This window comes from Phycodurus eques, chromosome 6, assembly GCF_024500275.1.
Source record: "Phycodurus eques isolate BA_2022a chromosome 6, UOR_Pequ_1.1, whole genome shotgun sequence".
NCBI lineage: Eukaryota > Metazoa > Chordata > Actinopteri > Syngnathiformes > Syngnathidae > Phycodurus > Phycodurus eques.
Genome location: NC_084530.1, coordinates 26144967 through 26157859, shown reverse-complemented (window position 1 = coordinate 26157859; position 12893 = coordinate 26144967). Strand labels below are relative to the sequence as shown.

The 12893-nt window shown below is 39.6% G+C and overlaps 1 protein-coding gene across 2 annotated transcripts; it reads right to left on the bottom strand.

Moving 5' to 3' along the window:
- Window positions 1-1034: 1034 nt before the first annotated feature.
- On the bottom strand, window positions 1035-12078 carry LOC133403576 (carbohydrate sulfotransferase 12-like). Of its 2 annotated transcripts, none has more exons than XM_061678547.1 (6): window positions 11966-12078; window positions 7611-8190; window positions 6222-6364; window positions 3201-3329; window positions 2938-3130; window positions 1035-1663 (listed from the first exon to the last, which is right to left on the bottom strand). In XM_061678547.1, the coding sequence occupies exons 2-6, from the start codon at window positions 8064-8066 to the stop codon at window positions 1388-1390; spliced, it is 1197 nt and encodes a 398-aa protein (XP_061534531.1). In that variant the 5' UTR covers window positions 8067-8190; window positions 11966-12078; the 3' UTR covers window positions 1035-1387. The 2 variants fall into 2 exon arrangements, with proteins under 2 accessions (XP_061534531.1, XP_061534532.1); XM_061678548.1 differs by having other exon boundaries at window positions 1035-1636.
- Between the last annotated feature and the right edge of the window lie 815 nt (window positions 12079-12893).

Genomic DNA, 12893 nt, shown 5'->3' with positions numbered 1-12893 from the left:
ATTATATTCTTTCACAACGATTTCGCCCAGTATTTGAAGGGCTTCAGAATTTTATAGAAAAAACATTCATTCGTGTACAACAAAGATTTTGTCGTCAAAACGCTGCTATTTCCTGAGCCAGATAAAGTCCTTAAATTCCCTGTAAATTTCATTCATATATTTGTTTCTAAAAACATTACAGATACAGCTTAATAAATTAAATAAATTAAGAATAGTGCCAAAAGCTTAATTTAGGTAGTGGACTCGCCAACAAGATACACGTCTTGATTTTTTTATTTTGAAGACTCGTTTTATATATTTGACGAATTTTTTTCTACAATCATTCAAATTAGCAGGGTTGTTAACAACACCCATTTCTGTGGTGTGTCAAATTTACAAGACATATTTCACTTGACAAGGACTTCAAAATCCTTCTTGAGGATAATTATCCAACAAGTGAACCATCTCAACACTTTTAATGTAATTGATAAGTACATTAGTCCAAATTTTATATAGTTTACCATTTCGATTGTGTCTGTTTCTCGCTTTTATCGGTTAAGCACATTCAGTGTCGCTGTGAAAAAGGTTGAAACCTTTGGTAGGTTTGGAGAAAAAAACAAAAAAAACATTGTCCCTCTCACCTTTTCTGTTCCACTAGAATAATTCCGCTTCATTTTCCTCACAATGTGCCAGCAGGTTTGTTCTCCTGAATCAACTATGAGCATTAGAAGTAAGAAAGTGGAATAGTCCATTGCGTGAGAAGCGATCATGATACATTAAGCATTTTGATGTGTTTTTTTTTTTAAGGATGTTAATTAAGACTAAAACATTTGCTTTAAATTGAAGAGGAAAAAAGCGCTATAGAAAATGGATAAATGGATGAATGTTGTAGTAGGTGGTTGAAGTGTGTATTTTGGGAAACCATTGATTGCTGTATTAAAGCAGAGAAATGGTTAAAATGACAGCGAGATATTGTGTTTTGTCGATACAAATTATTATAGAATCCCCTACCCTCAGCAAGTTGTTCTTTCAATTCAAGGTATCTGAAAATCAAATGATTGCAATCACATTTTTATTACCCTGCAAATTAAGTCCTTGTCTCTTCTTTTCTGCCAAAAATGTATCCCAAAAAAAACATCAAAGTGCTTTGAAATGGGCAAATGAAGTATAACAGATTAGCTTGGAAGTGAGTTAGCTGCATCCATTCTCAACTGAGACAAAAAATCAAAAAAAAATACGGGCAGGCACTTGTTGTCTTTTGAGGTATTTGCACAAACAAACAGCATCGCAGACTTTGTCTTTAACACATTCACTGCCATTGACGGCTTTAGAAGTCAAACATCCATGTTAAGTGGAAGGCTGGCAGTGAATTTAAAAGGCTTTTCGTGGGGGTTGCTGACCGCGTGGCCTACTGGTGGTGGAGCACACCGTCAGGTTCGGGGTAGCCGAACAGCTCAAAGTCTGGTTGGTAAAGTTTGTACAGCTCTGTCCTCATTGAAACAGGAATCTGCGCAAACCAATCCCTTTCCCAGCTGGCCGCAGTTCGGTTTCTCGCCCCCGAGGGGAAGCGCAGCAGATGATCCACTTGCAGAAGCTTCAGAAGGTGGTCGGCGTCCGTCTCTAGCGTTTCCAGTCGTCCGATGAAGTCATACTTCACCTGGCATGGATGGCAGAGACGGTAAACCTAAAACCCATAAATACACATGCATGGAAAAATGGTCGCGTTCTGCACGTACCAGTGAGATTTATTTCACTGTGTAGATGAGATCAAGAAGTGACAAAAATGTCCTTTAATGTACAACGCGTATCCAGCTGCTATATTCAAACAGTCGTTTAAAAATTAAAGTTGACTTGGCCTGGCGCCCAGTGCTCGAGTTGCTGGACTAAATCCTCATTAGGGGTAAGGAAAGATTAGGTTAATTAGGTGCACGACAAAAAGAATGTAAATTGCATTTCCAGTGAGTACGCAGTAAAAAAGAAGAACATTAAGGTCTGACCTTTGGAGTTTATATTGTAAAATCAGCTACGTTTTTTGCGTCAGATTAAATGTCGAATATAAATCTGGTGAAATTTTCATTTACAGGTCAAAGTAAGGGCTTGTCTACGATTCAAAACCCGGACCTCTTGGCAACAATAATATTCCACTAATTAATATTAAAGACCCTCGAGTCAGTAGGACCACTGGGGAGGGTCATAAATCGAACCCAGATCCTATAAAGTTTTCTAATATTTTCTGGGACAGTCAAAACTAATCATTGTTATCTTTGCACTATACTGTATACAGTGATATTAATTTTCCAGCCTTGTTTGCTTTGTGAGGTATCAAACTTGGCTGCGGTGTCACAAGTTAGTGTGTCATTCTTGAAGCTGAACTGCATAAAAAGGAGGCTTTATTTGAATTACCGCACCTGCCAAAATAAAGTTTACATTAGCACACTGTACACTTTATTGCAGTAATATAAAGTAGTACAACGGAAACACACGCATGAGGTCACTGGTATACACTAGTCTGGACATTTACTAACAATCAAGCAGTGGTGGGAAGTAACGAAGTACAAATACTTCTTAAAGAAAAAACTAAGAAATACTGTAGTCAAGCATAGATACCTCTATACAGTAAAGAAGTCTTTGTTACTGTCTTAACTTTTATAATGTGTTTTACAAGAAATATAACACTCTACAGTAATACAGTAGTAAGTAAATATAATGTAAAGAATTAAACAGATTCTGACACATTACGTGCTTGAATTCAATGGACGTGTGTGCGCACCTTGGCCACCTGGAGGCAGTAAAATTAAGACAGGCGCACACAAAGAAGAGTTTCACAACTGACTCAGTAATCTGCAGTAATATTACCAGTTGTCTTTTTTTTTTTTTTACACATTAAGTACTGAGCGTGAGTACTTTTGCCACTGCACACAGGAGGTGCTAGCTCCACTCTAATGTAATTTGTGTTACCTGGCGCCAGTGTTCATTGAAGAAGCTCTCCTTCTCCGTTTCCGCATCCAGCAGGTATGAGACGAACTGCTGGAAGGTGGGTTTGATCCCGGACGCAAACGCCTCAGCCGCCGTTTCCGGCAAACTCCCTGATAGGTTGCCGTAGCGACGCAAGATGACCGAGCCAAACTGGCGGTAAAAGTCCTCGTTGGGCCTGACGGTCACAACACAAGACAGGTTGAGTAACGCCCTCACGCATCCCGCCGTCTTTCTGGTCGTCGCACCTTCCGAACTTGTTCCTGAACGCGGAGATGAGGCGGACAAAAGGGTCCCGTACAAACAGGAACTTGGTGTAGTGCTGGAGCTTGAGCGCCATCAGGTGGCGGGACAGAGAGCCATAATGGCGCCAAAACCTGGAGGACAGAGCATATGTAAAAAGTAGGCTTTACACGATCAGGATTTTTAGGGCCGATCAGCGAGTTTAAAAAAACGATCACCGATCCGATCACAAGATGGAGGAATGTGTCTGGCAGGAAGTAAATACAGTAATTGATGTAGCCACTTACATGACAGAAATAATGGGTGCTAATTTACTGGAATTAAATTACTTTATTATTAATTAAATGACTTCATCCACCGAAACTTTAGAGCATGATTCGACAGAACGGCGGCACGTTTACGTCCAACAGTTCGTGGTACCGCTAGGTTGCTAGGCTACATAACGTTGCCTGCTTGTGAGCCGTATCGTATTAAAAGTATGTGAACATACCTCAAGCAAGCCTTAAATGAACGTCCTCTCCTGTCCTGTGCACCGGTGACCACCAACACACATTTTTCCCCATTTTGTCCTTACAATACAAAGTCGACGCGCTCCACTCTTGTTGTCGTCGCCACGGTAACGAGTGTATCCGGTCGCATTTAAGTTGACAAGATAAAGCCCAATGATCGTAAAAAACGGGATGCGGATTTTATTGCGGTAGTCGGACATAGTGCAATCGTGAAAGAGCAAATTTGTCTTGTCGTCTGATCCGGGCATTACGTGTTGTCTGTCCCACACCGCCGACATGTTTTTTTTTTTTTTTTTAATAACTTCACTGGCCGTCAGATATTTACAGCACTACGTCAAAAGACACGTGACAAGGCTAAAAATAAACTAGCTTTTGGATTAAAGTATACTGTGCACGCGGCGACGCAGAGTAAATGTCTTTTGCGGAGCCGATTAACGACGTCATTGATCGGATCTGCGAATTATGACATTAAAGCCGATCAGCATAAAATGCTACATATCGGCCGATACCGATCAGCCTGATAAAATCGGTGTAAAGTCTCGTAAAAAGATGGTATACATTTTTTGTATTACCGCGTTCCCCTGCATAGTCAACGATTTTCTATTTGCAAATTTGCAGATTTATTTATTTTTTTAACCTAGCTCTTCTAATATAGTAATATTGCTTTGGCGCCATCTTGTGGCATCTTGGCATCAAGGAACTATGTTTAAATAAGGGGAGGAGCTACATTTAGTCAGCGCATAGCCTTTTCTAACTAAAAAAAAATCCTTTGCAGCCATCTTGTGGCAAGTACAGGCAATTACAACCTTTTTAGGGGCTCAGCATAGTCAACGATTTTCTATTTGCGAATTTGCAGAATTATTTATTTTTTTAACCTAGCTCTTCTAATATAGTAATATTGCTTTGGCGCCATCTTGTGGCATCTTGGCATCAAGGAACAATGTTTAAATAAGGGGAGGAGCTACATTTAGTCAGCGCATAGCCTTTTCTAACTAAAAAAAAAATCCTTTGCAGCCATCTTGTGGCAAGTACAGGCAATTACAACCTTTTTAGGGGCTCAATTAGTCATGGATTTTCACTATTGCAGCAAGGTGCGGTTCCTAATACTGTGCAGTGAACCCCCGATTACCACAGTGGATACATTCCAGACCCACCTGCACTGGGTCATAGACCATATAAAAAAAAAATAATAATAAAAAAATGTAAATAGTTTTACTCCTCCCCCACAATTTAAACACATTTGAAGTGATTAAAACATGCCTATAAAACAAATTGTTAACATGTAAAATGTTAACACTTGTAGGGATTTGTAGACAAAAGTCTCTCTTGTTGATATTTATCGGTTTCGCACCTTTCTTAAAGGGAGATTTTGAATACTGTAAAAAAACGTGTGAAAAATGTTTGCTTGAAAATCCACAATATAGCAGGAGAACGCTTTGTTGCAAGCTCCAAATCTTCATGTTGCAGCTAAAAAAAAATAAAGAACAAGGCCATCCATGGAAGGAGTCAGATAAGAGTCAGGTGATTCAGCTTCACCAAGTCACGCAAGCACAGAGAGCTGCCGCCGCCAACACGTGAAGAAAGATCCGCCTGTGCTACCTGCTCTTTCCACTCTCCTCTTCCAGCTCAGTAAACAACTCATTTTTTGGCCCAAAGATAGTTGTCAAAACACGTGCTCTAAATGTTAGGGTGGAGCTTCACACGCACACTGCACATAGGAAAATATCTCGTCACAAGAGGAACGGGGACGTACATTCACTCGCACATCCAGCTGGAGACCGAACAGGGGTTAGGAGTTAACAGCAAGGTTGTTTTCATACAAAATATCCAAGAGAACAACAATAATATTACTAATAAGTGATAAATAGGCAGAGATTCTGCTTCACTTATTGAAATCAAATTAGTCAAGTTACTTGATGAATCATTTCAGCCCTAGATAAGTTTACATTGTACATTGTATTATAATTGTCCTTTTTTTTAGACTTTTTCATACATTGGTGTGACTTTGTGTGTGTGAGTGGTTGTTTGTCTATATGTCCCATGTGATTGGATGGAGACAAATCCAGGTTAGTCAAAAAAGAAAAAAAAAAAAAAAAGTGATATAGAAAATGGATGGATATGCACAAAAGCACAATGGCGCACTTAGATATTCAGTGTACAGTGGACCCTCGCTATTTGCTGGGGGATAGGGACCGGGCCGGACTGTGAATAGAAAAAATTGGCGTATAATTGACGGCCATTAGAATTGCATTGAAATATTTTTTTTTGTCTTTTTTTTTTTTTAACCCAAAAAATTATTGAAAAAAAAACAAAAACTGGAAATCCAAAAAAAAAATTGGAAAAAAACAAATCGGCGAATTGGTGAATCTGAGGCTGCCAAACTGCGAGTATGCGGGGGTCAACTGTAAATCTAGCCATGTCTCTTAGCAACACCCTGAATTCTAAGTTGCCCCGAACGCCATGGCATCATAAGAAACCATCATTTCTTTGGTGGAGGTGCTCAATAATGTGTCATACTTGGCAAAAGTGAGGTGAAGTGAGGAGTTGTGCACGAGGTCAGGGGGAACCGATTCCGGGTCAGTGTAAGGCTTTCCTGAGACGGGCGAGACCAGAGACTGGGAAAGGACCACCATCACCCTCTTCCAGTTGGTGCACGCCACCTGAACGGACACCGGAACATCATTTATTAATAGAGTTATTACATCTACCCATTTTCAATAGCCTCTGGCACGCTCATTTTTTAAATCAAACAAAGTGTCCTGCACATACATCTAATTGCATTTGAAATAAATACAATTTTAAAGATGAATTTAAACTACCTTGAACACTGGAAAAATAGTATTTTGTGGCCTGTCCACACTCGCTAAAATTAGATTTTATAATATATAATAAATATGAAAATTAAAGTCTTTTAAGACCTCTTATAGGTTTTCACATATTTGTGTTACTCTTATCCGTATTAATGGCATTTCCATTACCGTAATTTCTCGTGTATAATGCGCATTTCCCCCCCCCCCGCCCCAAATAAATTGTCAAAAGGCAATAGTGCGAATTGTACATGCGTTTAAGGGCAAATGGAAAAAACTTTCACATTTTACAAATGCCGCCATCTAGTGGTTATGAAAAAGCGGTCCACTTTCATTCCAAAATGCCACCGCCACCTTGTGGTTATGAGAAAGGTGTAGACTACACTTTCATTTCAATATGACAGGGGTACGTATGACTGCATATATGTACTGTTGTGTTCATAAATGTACATACCCTGGCAGAATTTGTGAAATATTGTTTTTTTTTTTTTTTTTTTTTTTTTTTAAATATGACTGATGACTGAACAACCACCATCATTAATTTCTGTTTGGTTATGTTTTGTTTAATGATAATGCTTTTCAGAAATGCTTGACCGTTTAATTTGAATCCCATTAAAATAAAATTAAATGTATTTCGCCTGGTCCTTCATGTTTCCTTTAAAGAATTGTACCCATCTTACAAATTCTGCCTGGGTAATCAAACATATGAGCACAACTGTGTGTTTTCTAATTCACAAAATAAAAGTAGGGCTGTGAATTTCAAAATAAAACCAAGTAAATTTAAAAAAAGGATTAAGTGTTCAAACCAAGTGCGTAACTTCAGAATAATTATTTGGAAAAAAAACTAACAAAATACAGATAATACTTCATGTTTTGATCATATGGGTAGAAGCAAAATCATGTGTTGTAAAAAGGCATTATACATAGGTAGAAGAGTTTTCCAGAATTTTGAGGTCAACTTTGAGGATGCGTATTATATATGGCTGTGCATTATACACGAGAAATTACGGTAATTTCAATGGCAAAAGTTGATTTGATATATGAGCATGGTCCTGAAACGAATTTAATACACAAGTCAAGGTATCACTATATTCTCTACCTTGGGAACGTAGCAGTAGATGATCTGGTGCGTGTCGTCGACTATCAGGTGGTCCAATTCCCTGTTTGGGATCTGCTCAAATGCACGTGTCCTTCCAGGAAAGTCCTTTCCTGAACAAACATCGACGATCCTCCGCTTCCTCGCCATCTGCTCCCGACTTCCAGCCAAATCCCGACTCTCGTCGCTTTCCTTATCCTCACTTCCCAGCTGTGGTCGGTCTCTCCCCTCTGCGCTTTTGTTCGTCGTTCCCGCCGGAGCCCACGTCGTGCTGGATATTCCCGCAAAGGATGCCAGGAGCGTGGGGGCTGCGGCGGTCTGAGGGCAACGCTCGTGTTTGCGGTCCCGCAGAGGGTAGAGGTTGAAGCCGCCGACGTCGTCCCAGTAGGCGATGATGAGCAGAATCACGAACAGTGAGCCTACGATGAACACCACGTGCAGGCCGCGCCACGTTCCCATGGTTCAAGTGCGGAAGCCCCACGGGGGGGCCGAGATTGGTGCCGAAGAGAGGAAGAGTTTATCTGAGCTCCATGGCTTCGGACGTCTATCACGGAAGGAGACACTTCCTGCTCAGCAACTGCAGCTGAAACAAGCAGGAAATGTGATTTAGACTTTGGCTTCTTTACAAAATAAACTGATTGAGTCCAAGAATTGAGCGAGCAGCCTCAGTGAAACCACTGATTAGTCTTTTGAAAAAGTACACTTCAGTTGTGTTTAACTTTTAGGTTCAATAGGTTTAGGTTTAGGTTTCTATTTTCCTATATTTAAGCGCAGTGATAATGTTCAAACTGTGCATAATGTCATATAATGTTACAGTGCCAGTCAATCGCAGGGCACATACAGGATACACAAACAAGCATTCACCATTTAGTCTTCAATGAACCTAACATGCATGTTTTTGCAACGTGGGGAGAAGCCGGAGTAACCGCGATTTGAACCGGGCAGACGTGTTAACCGCTAGTCCACCGCGCTGACTGTTGCTCTGATGTCACACTTCAATTTGAAAAAAGTTGAAATGTAAACTTAAAAAAAGCAAGGGTTCCTCTTGGATTTGACCCCAGGACTGCATACATTTTAAGTGAGAATCAAACCCCACAGACCAGCAAACCATTTAAAACCCACAGAGGGACATTGACCAAACCAGAGACCATAAAAGTCAGTGTAGCTAGGATTTTTTTGCCCCCCTCCTTTTACCATTGCAGCATAAGTATAGACCTGTATAGGAACCAAAAATTCAAACCCAGAACTCAGAACTGTGAGGCAGACATGCTAACTCCTAGCCCACCATTCCACCTTCAAAACAGTCCAACCATCAAATAAACAAAATTTAAATTGGGGATTACAGTAACAGATGTTAGAATCTGATTGTGTTTAGGCACACTGATGACTTTGTGGATTACACGAGAGCCAGACGGTCTTCCACTGCAATCGGCCGGCGAACGGTCCAGGGCGTGTACATCGCCTCGCGCCCAAAGTCAGCTGGGAGAGACTCCAGCTCACGCAACCCTAAATGAGTACAAGTGCTTTAGAAAATGGATGGATGGAAAGATGAGCTTCACTTTAACGGACATTTATTGCAGATAGACGCAGTCTTGAGTCACTGATAAACTTTGCCAAAAATGCCAGAGGAGCATATGTAAGTGATTTTTTTAAGACTATCAGATGTGTAATGTAATGTAACATGATGTATGAGTGAACTGAATTGTAGTTAGTGTTTTTTTTTCTCGTTTTTTTTTTTCTTTACCTAAAATGGTCATCGCTAGCGCGCTTATGCTAATTGGGAATGCTAACCGTTCGGAAAGGCTGATTTTGTTGTTGGGTGGAGTACTCGATGAAATAGCTATAGGATAATTGATTCTAAAAATATTAAATCGTGACAGCCCTAGAATAAATTTAATTAAGAGTAGAGAATCTATAACCCTGCGATTGGCTGGCGACCAGTTCAGGGTGTACCCCGCCTCTCGCCCGAAGATAGCTAGGATAGGCTCCAGCACTCCCGCGACCCTAGTGAGGATAAAGCGGTACGGAAAATGGATGGATGGATGAATATACAACCCTTTATCATAATAATAATAATAATAATAATAACAATGTCAAACTCTACGCATGTACAAGGATGTAAAAGTAGAACACTGTCCGGTCTCACGTAAACCACAAAATTATCAATGCGGCTCTTCAAAACCAGTTTCTGACATATGTCACCGTAATTAATCTTCCTCTCTCAGGTCGGGTCTGCGTGTTCTCCCGGGCACTCCGGCCTCCTCAGACATTCCAAAAACATGCACGATACGCATGGACGTGCGAATGTGAGAGTTATGTGTAGATGTGTCCCTAATAATGTGTCAGACGAGTGTCCTCTGCAGAATTAAGGACAGAACATGCTCGCCTAATCCCCCCCAGTGTGCGGTGCATCAAAAACAAAGCATGATTAGAACAGTGACAGTGTTAGATAATTACACCACCCTCAACACTAGTGAGGTCTTTTTTGTCTTTTATCTTTTTTTTTTTTTTTTTTTTATATCAGGGAGAGTGGAAGAGTCTCGAGTGGCTTTGGGAAGTACACTGGCCCCAGTGTGCGCCCTCAGCTGGCACGGAGATGTGAACAAACAGAGGCGAGGGGATGGATCACCTTCACTGGAGTCAGTCGAGACTCTACATTCTAGTGTCCAAATCAAGGTGTGGGGGCCAGATCAGGCCCACTAAAATAAATACAGTATGCCTACTTCATGTTTCTTGCTGAAAGGATTTGTTTTTGTCTTTTCATTTTGGCAGAAAATTACCAAAATTGCAAATTTTTTTCACTTTGAACAGATATGACAATCCATTTTTTCCCCACCATATCACTTTTTAACATTTGAACAATAGTTGTATGTGTAAATATTTGCTCGCCACACTTTTCCATGACCTCTGATTTCAAATTACACTGGTTATTAACCTTAGACAGTATATAATAATAACTAAACATGGGGGCGATATTTAATAATATGACATACATGTATGTTTTTTACAGTCATAACAGCCCCCTGAGAGAAACATAACTGTGGCTCATGACATAAATGAGTTTTAACACCCCTTAGTGGTACCACTGGTGGTACATGGGGGAGAAAAAAAATCACTGTACTGTTCAGTTGTATTTTACATTTAAATTCAATACATTTGCATTCAATCTTTATGAACTTTGTTTTTAACATTTATTTGGTGCATTTTTTATTCACCGTTTATGAGCAATATATTTTAATTTACCGTGATTATTGGTTATGTTGTTTTTTTTTTCATTTTCCTTGTTGAGTACAATTCAGTTACAGTTGTAGTTAACTTTTAGGTACATTTGTATGTAATGTTTAGAACTTTTGGTTAATAATATAATGTGGCATAATTTTTATTTAGCTCATACCTGATGTGAAATACATTATAATTGAATCATTGTTTAAACACATTTTAATCCCTATAATTAACCACATTGCTAATGTTCAAACTGTGCATTATGCTACAGTGGCATACGATAAAGTAAGTATACATTTAAGGTATAAAAACTGTCTCCATTTTGGTGAATAATTAGGCCTTATGCTACTGTATTTTAATGTCGGTCATGACAGTGGTACTTAGAGAGCCTACAGTAAGTACTTTTTTTAGGTTGTACTTGCCGTAAAAAAGTTTGAGAACCACTAGTTTTGAATATTTTTCTTTTCTTTCCTTTTTTATTGTATGTGAAAGCAAGAAAAATCCTCTGCTGGTGGAACGCCTGGTTCTGCTGGTAAAATAAATATGCAGAGGACCCATGCAAGCAGGCCTGCTACTGGAAAGGAGGGCAAAGTGTTGTTTTTGTTCCCCTTGCATGTGGTTGGTTTCTTTCCACTTCTAAACACTCCACGTTGACTTCATGCTTCTATTTGAAGAACATCCACTAAGTGTCACTTTACACAAACACATGCATAGTATGGAGGGAGGCGACTAAATGACTCGTTCACGGACCACAATATCCTGAATGTTGGGATTAGGGACATCTTCACAAAAAAAAAAAAAAAAAAAAAAAAAGCCTCTTTTTCCGAGCTTATTTTGAGCCTACTAAACGTGCAACAATGTGGCCTTTCATGCGTAAAAACACTTTGGCGCTCTTCTTCCATCACATTCAGCAACAGCAGCAGAGAAAGAAAAAGAAAAAGAGCCCATCTCCCCCCCCCCCCCCGAGAATCCTTTCATCCAGCTCCCATTGAGATACGGAAGAAAGCCCGCTTGTGTTCCCTTCACACCGGGAGCATCCCGGCGGCTATTAAAACCCCGTTTAGCTTTTCATTGTAATGTATCGCAAATGACTTTTGAAATCATTATTGTGTTGGGTTTTTTTTTGTTGCACTTACCCGACAGTTGAGCTCCATGGTGGCCGCTCGGTCCGGTCGACTGACAGCGGTGTGTGGCCGTCCTTCAGCCCGGGGAGGAGAGCGGCAAGGCGGGCGAGCTTTTGTGGGGAGGTCTGGGTGGCTGCTCGCTTGATTTGAGGCGGCGGGAGCGCCACGGGATGTGGAGTACATCTCGCGATATTTGGCACGCACAACGGTACGTTACTACCGTTACGCACGCGTGAAACCACAAAATGATATATACGTCGGTGCATATCCAAGCTATAGCTCCATTCCTGCCTTTTATCATATTAATACAATTATTCAAATAGTAAACGTTAACCCAATAAAATGGATAAATCATGGCAAAAAAAATAATTACACTATCTTGTGCATTGTTACAGCAGTTAAGAGAAAAATTTTAATGTTTAAAGAAGTTTTAATAATTTTTTTAAGAGATTTTAATTAAAAAATAAATTTTAAGAAAAAAATCCCCTAAGAAATAGGGGAAAGCTTAAATTTTTAAGACATTTAATATTGATAACTCATGCACGTCAAGCCTTACATTGTATTTTTGTCTTTCATCTAAAAAAATTGTGATTCAAGATTGGCACATGCAAAATCATATTTAAACGTGCAGTTGGTACAATTATTACCTAAAAAAATCTTGAAAATAAACTGTATAAAAGAGAATGATAGGGGAAAAGATTTTGCGCAAACATAATCCATCTTAATCTGCACTATAACGCCACAACAAAATTAAATGTATAAATATAAAGTATAGGTAGGAACCAATGAATTTGCTATTAACTTGCTTGGATTGTCTTATGTATTCATACAGCAGTGTTTTGAGAAATAAATAGCACAGTCAGCATGGACGCTTAAATTGATTTGAAAACCATTTGTTTTGACTCCAAACAGAAAGTCTACCTCGTACTTTTAAGAGTAC

Excerpts from the sequence above, each read along its gene's own strand:
- LOC133403576 (XM_061678547.1), bottom strand. The coding sequence starts at position 8,066 with ATGGGAACGTGGCGCGGCCTGCACGTGGTGTTCATCGTAGGCTCACTG. Across the intron at positions 3,330-6,221 it reads CTTCACCTCACTTTTGCCAA|GTTTTGGCGCCATTATGGCT; the intron begins GTATGACACATT and ends TCTGTCCTCCAG. Across the intron at positions 1,664-2,937 it reads TCAATGAACACTGGCGCCAG|GTTTACCGTCTCTGCCATCC; the intron begins GTAACACAAATT and ends TATGGGTTTTAG.